The following is a 19,711-nucleotide window of genomic DNA, read 5'->3' as shown; positions in this document are numbered from 1 at the left end:
CCCCCCGTGTGCACACACATGTGCACTCACACGCACATACACCCCCCCGTGTGCACACACATGTGCACTCACACACACATTCACCCCCCCGTGTGCACACACACGTGCACTCACACGCACATACACGCCCCCGTGTGCACACACATGTGCAGTCACACGCACATACACACCCCCCCGTGTGCACACACATGTGCACTCACATGCACATACACGCCCCCGTGTGCACACACATGTGCACTCACACGCACATACACCCCCCGTGTGCACACACATGTGCACTCACATGCACATACACCCCCCCGTGTGCACACACATGTGCACTCACACGCACACAGTAACACACATACAAAGGGTGCGACGCGGTCGGTTAACCCAAGCATGGGGCTCTGCCACGAGGGGAGGGCGCAGTGGGTGCCAGGGCTTTGGGCACGGCGGTCCCGGGAACGCCCGGTGCTGCGTGTGGGTGGAACCAGCCGCCTTGCTGGCGGTGCCAAGCCCGGCTCCACGCAGCCCCAATTCCCTCTCCGCTGTCGCGGGGCTTCCCAGCCCTTCCCGAGGCCTTGTCCTCTCAGCCGGGGGCCTGCACGGGGCTGTGTCTTCCCGGGGACTCCAGCCCCTCTTTGAGTGGGTCCTTACTGAACAGCTTCTCCCTGCTCTCGTAGGCAGGCCAGGCCCTGCCCCCCGATGCACATGGACACACACCCGCCAGCACAAAGCCCGCCTCCAGCGACGTGTGCACAGCCGTGTCCGCCCGCGGCCCCACAGACACGCACACGCCGAGCTCGTAGACACGCAAGAGACACAGGCCCACGCGTGTGGGCGAGCGCGGTTAGAGGGAAGGTGAAAGGCCACGTGGATGCGTGTGGCGCGGTGCCTGCGGCGCGGGGGGCTGGCAATGCCCGGCGTTTGCTCGCCCCTTTCCGGCAGCCGTGGCAGGGTCTCTAGGAGGGGTCTCCGGGAAGGAAGTGGGGTCCAGTGGTTAGAGGGGGGTTAAAGGGAGCCAGGGCTCCTGGGTGGGGTCTAGCGGTTAGAGCACTGAAGGGGGCCGGACAGATTCAAGGGGGCAGCGATTCCCGCGGGGCGAGCCGGGGCTCACGGACTCTCTCTCGCCAGCCGAGGGGGACAGGAAGCTGTCGGCCGAGGAGGAGGAGGCCTGGCGCATCGCCGAGATGGGCAAGCCGGTGCTGGGTGAGAACTGCCGGCTGGAAGTCATCATCGAGGAGTCCTATGACTTCAAGGCAAGGGCTCCGCTCTCCCGCGCCCGCTGCGCAGCCACCCGCTCAGCCCACGCAGCCAGGCTGCTCCCAGCCTGGGAGGGGCAGGGGGACTAGTGGTTAGAGTGGGGGCGAGCTCCATTTTAGGCTAGGGGGTGTGGTAGGTAGAAGGGGGCTGGGGGCCAGGACTCTCTGGGCTCTAGTGAGCTGAGCGGCGGGGAGTAGGGGGCTGGAAGTCGGGACTCCTGAGAGCGTCTAGTGGTTACAGCAGAACAAGGGGGTCCTGCGCCCCAGTTCTCTAACTCCTGGGCCACGCTTCCTTCCCATCGGACAGCACAGAACCCAGGCGTCCTGACCGCCCATCCCCCCGTGCCTGAACCCAGGGCGAGCCAGCCCTGGCCCAGCTGGGCCAAGACCCCAGGCGTCCTCGCTGCCGGCCCCGGGGGTCCCCCAAGGCTTTAGCCTCCCACTCTCCAGGCAGCAGGGCTGCTCTCCCACTCGGTGCTCTGCTGCGTCCTACTCCCCTGGCCCTCAGGGCGGCAGCTGTTCTAGATCGACCCAGAGGTTGGCAGCACATTCCAGATCACCCCCAGACTTCTAGCCTGTGCTAGATGACCAGAGAAACCTGGATCCTTTATCCAGATGCACAGCCACTTCGAGAACACCATGCTAGAGCACCAGCCCATTCCAGACTCTAAAATGCCTGGCGATTCTAGAGCACCAGACAAACCCAGGGACACGGGTCGATTCCAGAGTGCCAGCCAGTCCCCAAACCGGTCTAGACCAGCCTAGACTGTTTAATGAGCACTCTAGAACACTGGCCAGCTCTGGAGGTAGCACCCAGAACACCGGCCAAGTCTAGAACACACTAGAACACTACTGGAGAAGACAAGCTAGTTCCAGAATGGCCCTCCAGAGCTCACAGTTCTAGAACAACAGCCCTCCAGGACACCAGCCCATTCTGAGTAGCACACTATATACAACAGCCACTTCATTCCAGGCCATCTGCTCTAGAACGCCAGCCATTTCCACCCTGGAACACCAACCCCATCTCCATCCTCTGCTTCGGACACCGGCCCATTCTAGATCTGCCTGCTGTATAGCTCCAGCCCTGTCATGGCAGACTGCTGAGCCACGCTGCTTAGCACACGTTAGATTGCCACTGCTCTGGGTCATTGACCACTGCTCTAGGTCATTCTGGATCACTGAGCTAGCTCGCCAAGCTGGTCTAGATTGCCAGGCTAGAATGCCAATGCCACTGGCACTGCCCCACGCGCACACCACCCCGTCCTACCTCGCCAGCCCAGAACACCCTGCGATTCTGGTGTGCAAATACGCACCCCCTCTTCATGTCCGTGCTCGAGCACCCGCCTCTTCCAGGTGCCGACGGTAGGAAGCCCGCCCTGCTCGACGGCCAGGCTAGAATGCCAGCCTGCTTCTGCCAAGCGCGTTTGCAAGCGAAGCCCCAACAATGGAGTGTGCGGCAGGCAGAGGGCGGGCGTCACTGCAGCGAGATCCAGCCTAGGAATCCGTGACGCTGACAATCCTCCCCCCCGAGACCATCTCAGCCAGAGGTGTTCACACGGCCAGCGCACAAGGGGAGCAGAGCTCCCTGCAGCAGCCCCCCGGCGCAGGGCACGCCTGTCCGGGGGCTGCAGGGAACAGATGGGAGCTGGCACGTCCCTAGCCCTTCCTGCCTGCCCAGGGCTGCATCAAATGGCAGAGGAGAGGCGAGCAGAGAAGGAGGGGGTAGAACTGACCTCACCCTAGTATGGGATAGCAACTGAGCCTGTGGAGTGCCTGGGTGCCAATGTGGTGACTCCTCCTTCCTTCTTTCTTTCACCCACTCCCTGGGGACTTGGGGCACTTTTGCCCCCGGGTCCCTCCCTGCAATGCCCACCCAGCATGCGCACGAGGGAGGCTGGGGCAGCCAAGCTGCAGGGTTCAGGAGGCGCAGCAGTGGGGGTTGGGGGGTTCCCTCGAAGGGACCTGCTGCCGGGAAGGGGGAGTCACTCTTCATGGCCCGTTCCAGCCAGGAGGCTGGGAATGGAGCTGAGACCTGACAAACTCATCTCACATGGGGGGGCCACTGAGTAGACCTGGCCAGTCCCCACCTCCCCCGCCCCCGATTCGGTACCACCCTTACCGCTGGAAACTGACCGCACCCACCCCCGACAGAACACCGTGGACAAGCTGATCAAGAAAACCAACCTGGCCCTGGTGATCGGTACCCATTCCTGGAGGGAGCAGTTCCTGGACGCTATCACCGTCAGTGCAGGTGGGTGCCAGATCTGCCCCGGGCATAGCCAGCTGCACCCCAGAGCTGGCTGCATCTCCGCTCTGGGCCAGAGATCTTTGTGTAACCAGGCCCTGTCCCACCCCAGAGGTGGCTGCATCTCCGCTCTGGGCCAGAGATCTTTGTGTAACCAGCCCCGGGCCCCACCCTAGACCTGGCTGCATCTCCACTCTGGGCCAGAGATCTTTGTGTAACCAGCCCCTGTCCCACCCTAGACCTGGCTGCATCTCCGCTCTGGGCCAGAGATCTTTGTGTAACCAGCCCCGGGCCCCTCCCTAGACCTGGCTGCATCTCCGCTCTGGGCCAGAGATCTTTGTGTAACCAGCCCCTGTCCCACCCCAGAGGTGGCTGCATCTCCGCTCTGGGCCAGAGATCTTTGTGTAACCAGCCCCTGTCCCACCCCAGAGGTGGCTGCATCTCCGCTCTGGGCCAGAGATCTTTGTGTAACCAGCCCCGGGCCCCACCCTAGACCTGGCTGTATTTTAGTGCTGGGTGAGGATCCATGTATGAACAGCCCCCGTCCCACCCCAGAGGTGGCTGCATCTCAGTGGGGGAGGGGGCGACGCGCTGGCTGACACTGCCCCTCCCCGCCAGGCGACGAGGAGGAGGAGGAGGACGGGCGGGAGGAGAAGCTGCCGTCCTGCTTCGACTACGTCATGCACTTCCTGACGGTGTTCTGGAAGGTTCTCTTCGCCTGCGTGCCGCCCACCGAGTACTGGAACGGCTGGGCCTGCTTCAGCGTCTGCATCATGGTGATCGGCCTCCTCACCGCCCTCATCGGGGACCTGGCCTCCCACTTCGGCTGCACCGTGGGCCTCAAGGACTCCGTCAACGCCGTGGTCTTCGTGGCCTTGGGCACCTCCATTCCGGGTGCGTGGCGGGGCCGGGGGCCTGAGGGCTGGGCTGCAAGGGGCGGGGCGAGGGGCGCCCCCCCCAGGCAGGGCTGGTCCCATGGACCCAGGGGGCTCAGCAAGGGGCGCCCCCCCCAGGCAGGGCTGGTCCCATAGACCCAGGGGGCTCAGCGAGGGGCGCCCCCCCCAGGCAGGGCTGGTCCCATGGACCCAGGGGGCTCAGCAGGGGGCGACACCCCCCCAGGCAGGGCTGGTCCCATAGACCCAGGGGGCTCAGCAGGGGGCGACACCCCCCCAGGCAGGGCTGGTCCCATAGACCCAGGGGGCTCAGCAGGGGGCGCCCCCCCCAGGCAGGGCTGGTCCCATGGACCCAGGGGGCTCAGCAAGGGGCGCCCCCCCCAGGCAGGGCTGGTCCCATAGACCCAGGGGGCTCAGCAGGGGGCGACACCCCCCCCAGGCAGGGCTGGTCCCATAGACCCAGGGGGCTCAGCAGGGGGCGACACCCCCCCCAGGCAGGGCTGGTCCCATAGACCCAGGGGGCTCAGCAGGGGGCGACACCCCCCCAGGCAGGGCTGGTCCCATAGACCCAGGGGGCTCAGCAGGGGGCGCCCCCCCCAGGCAGGGCTGGTCCCATGGACCCAGGGGGCTCAGCAGGGGGCGACACCCCCCAAGCAGGGCTGGTCCCATAGACCCAGGGGGCTCAGCAGGGGGTGACCCCCCCAGGCAGGGCTGGTCACATGGACCCAGGGGGCTCAGCAGGGGGCGACACCCCCCCCCCAGGCAGGGCTGGTCCCATAGACCCAGGGGGCTCAGCAGGGGGCGACACCCCCCCAGGCAGGGCTGGTCCCATGGACCCAGGGGGCTCAGCAGGGGGCGACCCCCCCCCAGGCAGGGCTGGTCCCATAGACCCAGGGGGCTCAGCAGGGGGCGACCCCCCCCCAGGCAGGGCTGGTCCCATAGACCCAGGGGGCTCAGCAGGGGGCGACACCCCCCCAGGCAGGGCTGGTCCCATGGACCCAGGGGGCTCAGCAGGGGGCGACCCCTCCCCCCAGGCAGGGCTGGTCCCATGGACCCAGGGGGCTCAGCAGGGGGCGCCCCCCCCCAGGCAGGGCTGGTCCCATAGACCCAGGGGGCTCAGCAGGGGGCGACACCCCCCCAGGCAGGGCTGGTCCCATAGACCAAGGGGGCTCAGCAGGGGGCAACACCCCCCCCCAGCAGGGCTGGTCCCATAGACCCAGGGGGCTCAGCAGGGGGCGCCCCCCCCCAGGCAGGGCTGGTCCCATAGACCCAGGGGGCTCAGCAGGGGGCGCCCCCCCCAGGCAGGGCTGGTCCCATGGACCCAGGGGGCTCAGCAGGGGGCGCCCCCCCCAGGCAGGGCTGGTCCCATAGACCCAGGGGGCTCAGCAGGGGGCGACCCCCCCCCCCAGCAGGGCTGGTCCCATGGACCCAGGGGGCTCAGCAGGGGGCGACCCCCCCCCAGGCAGGGTTGGTCCCATAGACCCAGGGGGCTCAGCAGGGGGCGACCCCCCCCCAGCAGGGCTGGTCCCATAGACCCAGGGGGCTCAGCAGGGGGCGACCCCCCCCCCCAGGCAGGGCTGGTCCCATAGACCAAGGGGGCTCAGCAGGGGGCGACCCCCCCCCCCAGGCAGGGCTGGTCCCATAGACCCAGGGGGCTCAGCAGGGGGCGCCCCCCCCAGGCAGGGCTGGTCCCATAGACCCAGGGGGCTCAGCAGGGGGCGCCCCCCCCAGGCAGGGCTGGTCCCATGGACCCAGGGGGCTCAGCAGGGGGCGACCCCCCCCCAGGCAGGGTTGGTCCCATAGACCCAGGGGGCTCAGCAGGGGGCGACCCCCCCCGCAGGCAGGGCTGGTCCCATAGACCCAGGGGGCTCAGCAGGGGGTGACCCCCCCCCCCAGGCAGGGCTGGTCCCATAGACCCAGGGGGCTCAGCAGGGGGTGACCCCCCCCCCCAGGCAGGGCTGGTCCAATAGACTCAGAGGGCTCAGCAGGGGGTGACCCCCCCCCCCAGGCAGGGCTGGTCCCATAGACCCAGGGGGCTCAGCAGGGGGCGCCCCCCCCCCAGGCAGGGCTGGTCCCATAGACCCAGGGGGCTCAGCAGGGGGCGACCCCCCCCAGGCAGGGCTGGTCCCATAGACCCAGGGGGCTCAGCAGGGGGCGCCCCCCCCCCAGGCAGGGCTGGTCCCATAGACCCAGGGGGCTCAGCAGGGGGCGCCCCCCCCAGGCAGGGCTGGTCCCATGGACCCAGGGGGCTCAGCAGGGGGCGACACCCCCCCAGGCAGGGCTGGTCCCATAGACCCAGGGGGCTCAGCAGGGGGCGCCCCCCCCAGGCAGGGCTGGTCCCATGGACCCAGGGGGCTCAGCAGGGGGCACCCCCCCCAGGCAGGGCTGGTCCCATGGACCCAGGGGGCTCAGCAGGGGGCGACACCCCCCCAGGCAGGGCTGGTCCCATAGACCCAGGGGGCTCAGCAGGGGGCTACCCCCCCCCAGCAGGGCTGGTCCCATAGACCCAGGGGGCTCAGCAGGGGGCGACCCCCCCCCAGGCAGGGCTGGTCCCATAGACCCAGGGGGCTCAGCAGGGGGCGACCCCCCCCCCAGGCAGGGCTGGTCCCATAGACCCAGGGGGCTCAGCAGGGGGCGCCCCCCCCAGGCAGGGCTGGTCCCATAGACCCAGGGGGCTCAGCAGGGGGCGACCCCCCCCGCAGGCAGGGCTGGTCCCATAGACCCAGGGGGCTCAGCAGGGGGTGACCCCCCCCCCCAGGCAGGGCTGGTCCCATAGACCCAGGGGGCTCAGCAGGGGGCGACACCCCCCAGGCAGGGCTGGTCCCATAGACCCAGGGGGCTCAGCAGGGGGTGACCCCCCCCCCCAGGCAGGGCTGGTCCCATAGACCCAGGGGGCTCAGCAGGGGGCGCCCCCCCCCCAGGCAGGGCTGGTCCCATAGACCCAGGGGGCTCAGCAGGGGGCGACCCCCCCCAGGCAGGGCTGGTCCCATAGACCCAGGGGGCTCAGCAGGGGGCGCCCCCCCCCCAGGCAGGGCTGGTCCCATAGACCCAGGGGGCTCAGCAGGGGGCGCCCCCCCCAGGCAGGGCTGGTCCCATGGACCCAGGGGGCTCAGCAGGGGGCGACACCCCCCCAGGCAGGGCTGGTCCCATAGACCCAGGGGGCTCAGCAGGGGGCACCCCCCCCAGGCAGGGCTGGTCCCATGGACCCAGGGGGCTCAGCAGGGGGCACCCCCCCCAGGCAGGGCTGGTCCCATGGACCCAGGGGGCTCAGCAGGGGGCGACACCCCCCCAGGCAGGGCTGGTCCCATAGACCCAGGGGGCTCAGCAGGGGGCTACCCCCCCCCCCAGCAGGGCTGGTCCCATAGACCCAGGGGGCTCAGCAGGGGGCGACCCCCCCCCAGGCAGGGCTGGTCCCATAGACCCAGGGGGCTCAGCAGGGGGCGACCCCCCCCCCAGGCAGGGCTGGTCCCATAGACCCAGGGGGCTCAGCAGGGGGCGCCCCCCCCAGGCAGGGCTGGTCCCATAGACCCAGGGGGCTCAGCAGGGGGCGCCCCCCCCAGGCAGGGCTGGTCCCATAGACCCAGGGGGCTCAGCAGGGGGCGACACCCCCCAGGCAGGGCTGGTCCCATAGACCCAGGGGGCTCAGCAGGGGGCGCCCCCCCCCCCCAGGCAGGGCTGGTCTCAGGTCAGTGCTAGGGGAACGTGGCTTTTTCGTCCCATTCTTCAGCACCTTTAAAAATGCCATGGGCCATTTCACAGGAACTGGAGGACCAGCAGTGCTGGCGGGGGGGAGCCCAGGGCTAGGTTCACTGGGGCTGCAGGTGGGGAGTGAGGGGCACCGGCAGGGCTGGGGGGTTCCAGGGTGGGCAGGGGTTGGGGGTGGGGAGTGAGGGGCACCGGCAGGGCTGGGGGGTCCCAGGGTGGGCGAGGCTGCGGGTGGGGAGTTCGGGGCACCGGCAGGGCTGGGGGGTCCCAGGGTGGGCAGGGCTGCGGGTGGGGAGTGAGGGGCACCGGCAGGGCTGGGAGGTCCCAGGGTGGGCAGGGCTGCGGGTGGGGAGTGAGGGGCACCGGCAGGGCTTGGGGAGTCCCAGGGCTGGCAGGGGCTGTGGGTGGGGAGGGGCACCGGCAGGGCTTGGGGAGTCCCAGGGTTGGCAGGGGCTGCGGGTGGGGAGTGAGGGGCACCGGCAGGGTTAGGGGGTCCCAGGGTTTGCAGGGGCTGCGGGTGGGGAGTGAGTGGCACCGGCAGGGCTGGGGGGTCCCAGGGTTTGCAGGGGCTGCTAGTGGGGAGTGAGGGGCACCGGCAGGGCTGGGGGGTCCCAGGGTGGGCAGGGGCTGCTAGTGGGGAGTGAGGGGCACCGGCAGGGCTGGGGGGTCCCAGGGTGGGCAGGGCTGCTGGTGGGGAGTGAGGGGCACCGGCAGGGCTGGGGGGTCCCAGGGTGGGCGGGGCTGCGGGTGGGGAGTGAGGGGCACCGGCAGGCTGGGCCTGCGACGGAGCTGGGCTGGCAGGGATGTGGGGCCAGGGAGCCCAGCGTTGGGCACTGGGTGGCGCCAGGCCGGGGGGGGGACGGCGTGGCCGCTGCGAGCTGACGCCCTGTGCCCCCCCCAGACACCTTCGCCAGCAAGGTGGCTGCCCTGCAGGACCAATGCGCCGACGCCTCCATCGGCAACGTGACGGGCAGCAACGCGGTAAACGTCTTCCTGGGGCTGGGCGTGGCCTGGTCGGTGGCAGCCATCTACTGGGCCGCGCAGGGCAAGGCCTTCCAGGTGCAGACGGGCACCCTGGCCTTCTCCGTCACCCTCTTCACCATCTTCGCCTTCGTCTGCATCAGCGTGCTGCTCTACCGCCGCCGCCCGCACATCGGGGGCGAGCTGGGCGGGCCCCGGCCGGCCAAACTCCTCACCGCCGGCCTCTTCCTGGGCCTCTGGCTCCTCTACATCCTCTTCTCCAGCCTGGAGGCCTACTGCCACATCCGGGGCTTCTGAGCCCCCGCGGACGCCGCCGGGCGCCGGGCCAGCCCTGATCCCGCCGGGGGCCCGGGCGGGGCTGTGTGCAACCGGGGCCGCCCTCCCCCGCTCGCACGGGTGCAGCCATTAGAGGGGGACCTTAGCACCCCATTGACATTGCTGGCCCCTGTAAGCAACGGATTTGGCACATCCCCCCTCGACTTATCGGGAGTGCTTGGAAGCAAGTGCAATCCCTTTGGGTTGCAGAGGTTTGGGGATCGGGGGCAGGGAGGTTTGGGGTGGTGAGGTGGGGAATGGGGGAATGATGTTGGGGGGATCGGGGCAGGGAGGTCTGGGGGGAATGGGGCGGTGAGGTGGGGGGTTGGGATAATGAGGTTGGGGGATCGGGGAGGGAGGTTTGGGGGGTCGGGACAGTGAGATTGGGGGATTGGGACAGTGAGGTTTTGGGGCGATTGGGGCGGGGCAGTCAGGTTGAGAAGGCGGAGCCGGGGGCTGCCATGACTTTCCTCCCCATGGCGTTTTCATTTAGCCTGTTTTGTTCTCTGTTGTGCTCTTCTCCGTGGGTCTGGGGATGGGCTGGGTGGTCGGCAGGAGGTGATCTGGGGTAGGGCGGGGCAGAGCTACCCCCCCCAAGCTCTGTGAGAACAGGCAGCTGGACAGGGCCTGCAGTGGAAGATCCGTGCCCCCCTGTGGGGCTGCAGGAGTCAGTCAGCCAGCCTAGTGGTGTGTGCCTGATGTACGCTGGTTTCACCCCCGAACGGCCTGACGCCTCCGGCTGCCCTGCTCCTCAGCCTGGTGTGACTCCCTGGTGCGCACACAACACATGCACACTGCACCTAGACACACACTGCACACAGACCCACACGCCACATGCACACAGACACACATTGCACACAGACCCACACGCCACATGCACACAGACACACATTGCACACAGACCCACACGCCACATGCACACAGACACACATTGCACACAGACCCACACGCCACATGCACACAGACACACGACACACACTGCACAGACATACACTGCATGTACACCCAGAAACACACTGCACATGCACCCAGACTCACACGGCACATGCACACAGACACACATTGCGTGTGTACACAGACACACACTGCATAGACATACACTGCGTGTGCATGCAGACACACTGCACAGACACACACTGCACACACACACTCTGCAAGTACACATGCTCATTGCACAAAAATTCACACGTACACTGCACACACCCCGTGATCCACATACCACGCACACACACTGACATGCACACACTGCACTAACATTCATATGCATGCTGTACATCCCCCATAACCCCATTCACATTTGCACACACACACACACTATACACTCTGCAAGAACACACTTGCACGTAACACTACACACACACACACACACCATTCCACATGCCCCTCGTCATGCATCTGGCCCTGCCTGGCTCACAGCACCACCCACAGCACATCCCTTTTGGCCATGGTGTGTCGTCCTTCTGGGTGTGGGGCAGGAGTGGCCCCCTGGGTGGGGGGAGTAGGGGGAAGTCATTTCTTGCAGCACCTGGCATATGATCCAGCCACATAGCTTGTCGCTCACCATGCGGAGTAGAGGGAAGAGCAAAGTCCCAAACTGCATTAACCCCAAACCCCAGGGGTCTGGCCCCAGGGATGCCCCCCCCCAAAAAAAACCTGGCCTGGGCCATTGATGGGAGCTCTTTGCAAATGGGAACACAGGGTCCAATCCCTGGTGTGTGAGGCCAATTGGCTCTGGCGGGCGGGGGGGCGGGGAGATGGTTTTTTATACCAGGCTCTTTGGCCTGGCGCTGAGATGCAGCCGCGTCCAGGGCAAGGCAGAGCAGCTGTGCTCACAGGGCACCCGCGCCCGGCGCTGGCTGCCTGCCGGAGCTTGGCAAGAAGGCGAAGGCTCAGGTGAGGAAGAGCCACTTGGCAATTTCCAGCGGGAGGGGCAGCGGAGGCGCTGGTGGGGGCTGCGTGGAAGCCGTATACCTTCAAATCACAGAGGGCCCAAGAACCGAGGCGGTTTCCACCCTGAATGCCGAGTTCCGGGTGAAAACCGCCTACGTCTGTCATATCTTGGCTGCAAACTGCGATGTGTAACATCTGCTCTGCCCTGACCCCAGCCCCTCCATGAACTGGGTTGCTGGACTGGACTACACCTCCCATGAAGCCTCACTTCCTGCTTGGCTGCAGTGCACCAAGGGAAACGAAGTCCACCAGGAGCCCCCCCCATAGGAGTGCATGGGACCCAAAGTCACTCGAACTACAACTCCCGGGCGGAGTTTCAGACTGCAAATGTTTTCAGTTCGGGTTGAAAACTTTGTTTTGGGGAGGGGGTGGTTGAACCAAATCTGGACATTTTGGCCAGGAGGCAGCCGAGTCTGGGTGAGCTGGAAGCCCCAATTTCTCTCGAAGAGCCGGTTGGAGACATTTAAGCCCCAAGTGTGGCCCCCTCGCCGTCCCGGGCTTTGGCCAGGGTGTGCAATTGTTTCGGCAGCTCCTCGCAGCAGCCTCGATTTGTAATATTGATATGAAATATTCGCAGAGTCCAGGAGCAAAAAATGGCTGGGGGAAGGGGGCACCGCCAGCCACTGCCCCCAACTCTCCTGATACGGGCGCTGGGTTGTGAAACCCTGGCTCAGGGGATGGGGGCTTCGCTCAGAGCCTTGGCGTTCGTCTTTTTTAAATGTAAGTTTCTCCCCTTCTCGCTGCGGAGAAAAACGCACGACAATCGCCCCCCCCAGCAGCTCCACTGCCAGATGCCAATGCAAACCCCCAGCCTCTCTGTGTGTCCGTTTTAAAAATTCCCAGGACTTTTCAAGCGCTGTGTAATGTCTGAGCAGGCCTCGCTCCGATCCACGGCGTGGAGCATGCCTGCACGGCTGGGCTGCTGGGGAGCCGGGGCCTCACGCAGCGAGGCAGGGCGTTTAACCCGGATTTCTTACCGCCGCATCCCGGCTTTTTGGACAACAATGACACTTTTCAGACCATGGATTTTGTAGTTGAGGCTGGCACCAGGCAGCCAGGGCCAGGGGGAGAGAGAAGCCGTCTCCTGCGCCTCCTTTCTATTCTCTTTCTTCTCTGTCAGTAATTATGTCCGTCGCCTTCGGAACCGCGGGATCTCTTTCTGTACAAGTCGCTGTCCCCTCTGAGTATTGCCTGTTACCGTCTCTGGGGCCGAGGAAGCGCGGGGGGAAGCATGCATGCCCCCTCCGGGACGGACGGCTGCCTTTATGAATACATCTATTTTGGAGAAAAAAAGAAAGAGACGCAAGAACTTGTGCTTTGACCCCCCAAAATCAGGGCCCCTGGCCTCAGTCCGCTGCTTTTACTCCTTCCAGCCATGCAAGGGCAGCCCTGGTCACTTTCATCTAACCTGCTCGCCTGGCCCCTCCTTGCCCGTCGGGATCACCCCAAGCCCAGTGCCCATCCCCCTCCAAGGGCCCCAGGAACTGGCAGATAGAGACTTTGGGGGGAGGCTGAAGCACAGTGTGGCGCTACCAAAGGAGGCCACTAGAGGCCGCTCCATCACCGAAAACCAAGCCCCCGCTCTCACCACTTCATCCCGCTGCCCTCCAGAGCCAGGAGTCCTGGCTCCCCGCTCCCTGCCCCCTGCCCAATGGCTCGCCCTTTGCAGCTCTAGGCCTGGGACGTTATGGGGGAGCCCCCCCCCCAACGTTGTCCCAGCGGCCCATAACTAGGGGGGGCTGTTCGCTAACCTGTTCGCTAACCGGGCAGCCAGTTCTCTTCTTCCTGCCGGCAGGTGGCGCAGCTGCAACAGGAAGGCCGGGGCCGGGATAGTGAGCGGTCCCTGCAGCCGCTGGGAGGCCGGGCGGTTACTGCGGCAAGAGACCCGTCGCACACCGCCAGAGTCAAAGCTGGAGGGACCCAGCAGGGGGCGCTCTCCTCTCCCCGTTAGGACTGACCCCAGGGCGGCGCTAGGGGGCGCTGTGGGGCAGGGAGCGCAGCAAGGGAGAGGGCTGGCCCCAGTGTTTCACTAGGGGGCGCTGTGGGGCAGGGAGCGCAGCAAGGGAGAGGGCTGGCCCCAGTGTTTCACTAGGGGGCGCTGTGGGGCAGGGAGCGCAGCAAGGGAGAGGGCTGGCCCCAGTGTTTCACTAGGGGGCGCTGTGGGGCAGGGGCTCGATAGGGGGCGCTCCGCTAGCTCTGTACAATCCCTCAGTAAATCCCCTTTAGCGGTGCAGCATGCGCCGCCCCGCCCCCCTGCACGAGCTCACGTGGCCGGCCGCACCTGGCGTCTCTCGCGCGCCGGCTCTGGGTGCGCAGGGCCCCGCGGGGCGCTCCCATAATCCGGCAAATCCCAGCGCCGTATCCAAAGGCCGTTGGTATCATTAGCTCCCCCCCCCCCCACCGGGAAATCAAGGCGCAGAGGGGGAGCGGAATGCTGCAGGGGTAGGTCCAGGTGTCCCGCCTCCAGCCCCGTCCCCGATTTGCACCACTAGCCCCCATTCCCCGCTGTGACGGCGGGTTGGGGGTTCCCCGTCTCCTGCACCCCGAGATGTCACAAACAGACTGCACCAGCCAGTGGAATAGAGGAAGTTTATTGCCTCTCCAGGATACAGCACAGCACAGATGTAGTCTGGTCACAGAACTGGGCTAGGATGCCTCAGGCCCCCTTGAGTTGGGGGGAGACTGGGCCCCTAAACTCCAGCTCCTCTCCCTAGGCTGTCTCCTCCATGCTCTCCCACAGTAACAACTAAATTCCCTTGCAGCCCTGCCCCCCAGTCCAGGGCAGCATTCACCTTCCTTTGTTCCTCTCCATGGGGGGTGTCTGGCCACTGGTTCGACAAGTTTGGCCTTATCTCTGCCTAGCGAGATTTTCCCTGCTGGGTCTTGCTCCAGACAGCAGGGGTCACCACAGCCCAGCAAGTACCCCCACTACGTCACAGTTCTCCCCCCTCCGAGAGCGAACTGAGCAGGGTCACTCCGCTCGTGACCTGGGGAAGTTCGGGCCCCTCGCTACGGGACAGCGCGTCAGCGATGATGTTGGCGCTCCCCTTGACGTGGATCACTTCCATGTCGTAGTCCTGCAGGAGCAGGCTCCACCGCAGCAGCTTGGCGTTCGTCCCTTTCATCTGGTGTAGCCAGGTCAGGGGCAGTGGTCGGTGAACACCGTGAAACGCCGGCCAAACAGGTATGGCTGCAGCTTTTGCAGGGCCCACACCATGGCCAGGCATTCCCTCTCTACGGTCGCGTAGCTCCGCTCCCGGGGCAGCAGCTTCCTGCTCAGGTACACGATGGGGTGACGTTCCCCTTTCTCGTCCGCCTGCATCAGCACTGCCCCCAGCCCAGTGTCCGAGGCGTCAGTGAACACGATAAAGGGCTTGTCGAAGTCTGGGTTTACCAGCACTGGGGCCTTGGCCAGGGCTTCCTTCAGTGCACAGAGAGCCCTCTGGCACTGCTCTGTCCAGACCACCCTGTCGGGCCTCCCCTTCCTGCACAGCTCTGTGATCGGGGCAGCGATGGAGCTGAAGTTGGGCACAAACCTCCGGTAGTACCCCGCCATCCCAATGAAAGCCTGGACCTGCTTCTTGGTCTGGGGCACAGGCCAGTCCCGGATGGCCTCCACTTTGGCCGGCTCTGGCTTCAAGCAGCCGCTCCCCACCTTATGGCCCAGGTAGGACACTTCGGCCATTCCAACCTTGCACTTCCCAGCCTTTACGGTCAGCCCAGCCTCCCTCAGCCGATCCAGTACCTGGCTGACCTGGGCCACGTGGTCCTCCCAGGACTGGCTGAAGACGCAGATGTCATCGATGTACGCTAGGGCACAGTTCTCCATTCCCCTCAGCAGCTGGTCCACCAGGCGCTGGAAGGTGGCCGGCGCCCCTTTGAGGCCAAAGGGTAGGACCAGGAACTCATAGAGCCCCAGCGGCGTGATGAAAGCCGATTTCAGTCTGGCCTCCTGGTCTAGCGGCACCTGCCAGTAGCCCTTGGTGAGGTCCAGGGTGGTGAGGTAGCGAGCTCCCCCCAGCTTGTCCAGGAGCTCGTCGGGCCTTGGCATCGGGTAGGCGTCGGACACCGTGATGGCGTTGAGCTTCCGGTAGTCCACGCAGAACCGGATCGACCCGTCCTTCTTGGGAACCAGCACCACAGGAGAGGCCCAGGGGCTGGAGGACGGCTGGATCACCCCCAGGGCCAACATGTCCTGGACCTCTCTCTCCAGGTCCTGGGCTGTTTTCCCTGTGACTCTGAATGGGGAGCAGCGCACCGGGGGGTGAGTGCCCGTCTGCACCCGGTGGACAGCCAGGTTGGTAAGACCCGGCTTGTTGGAGAACAGCTGCTGGTGGGAGCGCAGCACCTCCCGGATCTCGGCCTGCTGGGCCGGGGTGAGCTGGTCCGAGAGGGAAATTGACTCCAGCGAAGAGTCCTCTCCGGTCCCAGGGAACAGGCCCACCAGGGGGTCCTCCCCCTGCTCCTCCCAGGGCTTACACACGGCCAGCACCAAGTTCTCCCTGTCCCAGTACGGCTTCATCATGTTAACATGATATACCCGCTGGCCGCGCGTCCGGCCCGTCAGCTCCACCACGTAGTTCACCTCGTTCAGCTGCTTAACCACCTTGAAGGGGCCGTCCCAGGCGGCTTGCAGCTTGTTCTTCCGCACGGGGATCAGGACCATCACCTGGTCCCCGGTAGCGTAGGCGCGGGCCCGTGCATTGCGGTCGTACCAGACCTTCTGCTTCCTCTGGGCCCTGCTCAGGTTCTCTCTGGCCAGGCCCATGAGCTCGGCAAGTCTTTCCCGGAATGTCAGGACGTATTCCACGACCGGCTCACCCTCCGGGGAGACCTTCCCCTCCCACTCGTCTTTCAATAAGTCCAGGGGGCCCCTCACTCGCCTCCCATATAACAGCTCGAACGGCGAGAACCCCGTGGACTCCTGGGGCACTTCCCTGTACGCAAACAGCAGGTGGGGTAGGTACTTGTCCCAGTCCTGCGGGTGTTTGTGCATAAAGGTCCGTAGCATCTGCTTCAGAGTCCCATTGAACCTCTCCACCAACCCGTTGGTCTGGGGGTGATACGCCGAGGCCCAGGTGTGTTGCACCCCACTCTTCTCCCACAAGCACCGGAGCAGGGCCGACATGAAGTTGGATCCCTGGTCCGTGAGAACCTCCTGGGGAAACCCCACCCTGCTGAAAATGGTCAGCAGTGCGTCTGCCACCGTGTCTGCCTCGATGGAGGGCAGGGCCACGGCCTCGGGGTAGCGGGTGGCGAAGTCCACCACCACCAGGATGTATTTCTTCCCTGTCCGGGTCGCTCTGCTGAAGGGCCCCACAATATCCATCGCCACCTTCTGGAAAGGCTCCTCTATGATGGGCAGGGGTCTCAATGCAGCTTTCCTCCTGTCTTGGGCCTTCCCCACTCGTTGGCAGGAGTCGCAGGACCGGCAGTACCGCTGGACAGCTGCAAACATCCCCGGCCAGTAGAAGTTTTGGAGCAGCCTCAGCCGCGTGCGCCGGATCCCCTGGTGTCCCGAGAACGGGATGTCATGGGCCAGGTGTAGCAGCTTGCGGCGATACCTTTGGGGAACCACCAGCTGCCGCTGGAGCCCCCACTTGCCTACCGTCCCGGGGGAAAGCCATTCCCGGTACAGAAATCCCCTCTCCCACCGGAACTTCTCCTGGCAATCTCCTCCTAGGGGTTGAGTGGCACCCAGGTCAGCCCGGTCCCTCAGGGCCTGCAGGGAGAGATCCGCTCGCACCTCCGCCTGGAATTCAGCGGCTGGGGCTGGGACAGGGCCGTGGTTCCCCCCACTGCCTAAGTCCAACTCTAGGTCTGCTGGGACGGGGCCCTGGGCCCCCTGTTGGGGAACCTCCTCGAGTTCCGGGCCGCAAGCCCCTCGCTTGCTCTGGCTACGGGTGGTGACCAGCGTCCTGTGGGGTCCGTCTGGCCACTCCTCTAGGTCACTCCCCATTAGCACGTCGGTGGGCAAGTGCGGGTGCACCCCCACTTCCTTGGGGCCCTCCTTGGCCTCCCATTTCAGATGCACCCTGGCTACGGGTACCTTAAAGGGGGTGCCGCCTATGCCCCTCAGTGTCAGCTGAGTGTCGGGTAGCATACGGTCTGGGGCCACTATGTCGGGCCGGGCCAGCGTCACCTCCGCCCCCGTGTCCCAGAAACCCGTCACCTTCCTGCCGTCCACCTCCAGGGGTACGAGGCAGTCCCTCCGTAGGGGCCGCCCCGCCCCCACCCGGTGCACAGATAAATCTGTCTCCCGAGGGTCAGACCTCCCAGGGGAGGTGCACTGAGCATCCTTCCCCTCTCTCTGAGCTGAGGTTTGCCGGCCAGCCCCTGCCACTGGGGCAGCCTGCCCTTCCTCCCGCCCCAGCCAGTTAACCCTGGAACGTCCCAGGTCATGGGACCTGTTCTTGCGCCTGGTGCATTGAGCCCTCTTGTGGCCTCGTTGCCCACAGCGATGGCAAGTTAGGTTCTGTGGGCCCATTCGGGTCGGCTCTGCCCGGGCCCTGGCTGGTTTTCTGGGGTATCGACGACTGGTCCTGGTCCCTGGGGCTCGCCTCGGAGGTGTCTCTCTCCGTTGCTCCGCCGAGAACCGGTCTCTGCGCGATTCTCTTTCTCTCCGGGACTCCCGTTCACCCCCGGACCGGCTCTCCGTGAACTCATCCGCCAGTCTCCCGGCCTCCTGGGGGTTCTCTGGTCTCCGGTCCTTGAGCCACAGCCTCAGTTTGGGTGGGCACGCTTCATAGAACTGCTCCATCATGACCAGCTTGAGCAGCTTCTCTGCGGTCTGGGCTCCGACTCCCGAGACCCACTTGCGGCAGTATTGCGCCAGGCGTGAGGCCAGGTCCACATAGGTCTCCCGTGGCCCTTTCTGTACCCCCCGGAACTTCTTCCTGTACATCTCGGGGGTCAGCCCGAACTTGTGCAGCAGGGCCTCCTTGACTCGGTTGTAATCCCCTGGCTGTAGGTCCTGCAGCTGACTGAGCACTCCGGCCGCCTCCTGGTTCAGTGCGGGGACGAGCTCCTGCAGCCAGTCAGCTGGGGGGACCTGTTGCAGCCCACAGGCCCTCTCAAAGGAGCTGAGGAACCCGTCTATGTCGCCCACGTCCTTCAATTGGGCCACCATGAGCCTCTCCAAGCGCCTGGCATCCCCGGGACTCTGGGGCCCATCCACTCTTGGCGCAGCCGGGGCCCCGCAGGTTCTCCGCTCTGCCATGGCCAGCTCATGCTGTCGCTGCCTCTCTCGGTCCTGGCGCTCCTTCTCTCGGTCCTGTACTTCCAATTCCTTCATCCGCAGCTGGATCTCCAGCCGCCGCAGCTCCGCTGGGCTGGCCCCTGCCCTAGATGGGCTACGGCTTGCAGGTCTCCCGGGAGACGCTGTCTCATCTCTCCGGTGGGTCCCAGCGCTCCTCCCCCTCTCTGAGCCTGACACACTCTCAGGGGGGGTCTGGCTGCTTCCCCTGGGGACAAGATCCTGGCCCCGTGGCTGGTCATTCTCTTCCAGCTGGGTAATCAGCTGGGCCTTGGTTGCTTTCCGCACCGGCAAGCCCCTCTCTCTGCACAGCCCCACCAGCTCTGCCTTCAAGAGTCGGGCGTAGGCCATCTGCCCGCTGGGCCCCTCGGTGCAGACTCACCAGTCTAGTGCTGCAGCGCCCCACGATTCCCAGGAACCGCTTCGCTCTGTCTCCAGCACGCCTGGCTCCAGGGCTCTTGCTTCTACAGCGCCTTGTCGCTCACCGCTGGGAGCTCCATCCACGGGGTGCAGTGCATCCCACTTCTGACACCAGTGTGACGGCGGGTTGGGGGTTCCCCGTCTCCTGCACCCCGAGATGTCACAAACAGACTGCACCAGCCAGTGGAATAGAGGAAGTTTATTGCCTCTCCAGGATACAGCACAGCACAGATGTAGTCTGGTCACAGAACTGGGCTAGGATGCCTCAGGCCCCCTTGAGTTGGGGGGAGACTGGGCCCCTAAACTCCAGCTCCTCTCCCTAGGCTGTCTCCTCCATGCTCTCCCACAGTAACAACTAAATTCCCTTGCAGCCCTGCCCCCCAGTCCAGGGCAGCATTCACCTTCCTTTGTTCCTCTCCATGGGGGGTGTCTGGCCACTGGTTCGACAAGTTTGGCCTTATCTCTGCCTAGCGAGATTTTCCCTGCTGGGTCTTGCTCCAGACAGCAGGGGTCACCACAGCCCAGCAAGTACCCCCACTACGTCACACCCGCCTAGAACCCGGGCATCCCGGCTCCCAGCCGCCTCCTGCTCTAACCACTAGCCCCCACTCCCCGCCTAGAACCCGGGCATCCCGGCTCCTAGCCGCCTGCTGCTCTAACCACTAGCCCCCATTCCCCGCCTAGAACCCGGGCATCCCGGCTCCTA

General features: G+C 65.6%; 1 protein-coding gene across 1 annotated transcript in view; it reads left to right on the top strand.

Moving 5' to 3' along the window:
• SLC8A2 (solute carrier family 8 member A2) overlaps positions 1–9,601 on the top strand; it is a 55,441-nt gene extending 45,840 nt beyond the window's left edge. The window contains exons 5-8 of the mRNA XM_075917977.2: positions 1,114–1,238; positions 3,393–3,492; positions 4,105–4,380; positions 8,986–9,601. Coding sequence (XP_075774092.2) covers positions 1,114–1,238; positions 3,393–3,492; positions 4,105–4,380; positions 8,986–9,362 — 878 coding nt within the window. The 3' untranslated portion in view covers positions 9,363–9,601. The remainder of the gene's footprint in view (positions 1–1,113; positions 1,239–3,392; positions 3,493–4,104; positions 4,381–8,985) is intronic.
• Positions 9,602–19,711: the final 10,110 nt, after the last annotated feature.

This window comes from Pelodiscus sinensis, chromosome 18 (genome assembly GCF_052426305.1).
Source record: "Pelodiscus sinensis isolate ZL-2025 chromosome 18, ASM5242630v1, whole genome shotgun sequence".
Taxonomy (NCBI): domain Eukaryota; kingdom Metazoa; phylum Chordata; order Testudines; family Trionychidae; genus Pelodiscus; species Pelodiscus sinensis.
The sequence above is the reverse complement of the archived record's forward strand: the minus strand, read 5'-3'. Positions and strand labels throughout refer to the sequence as shown.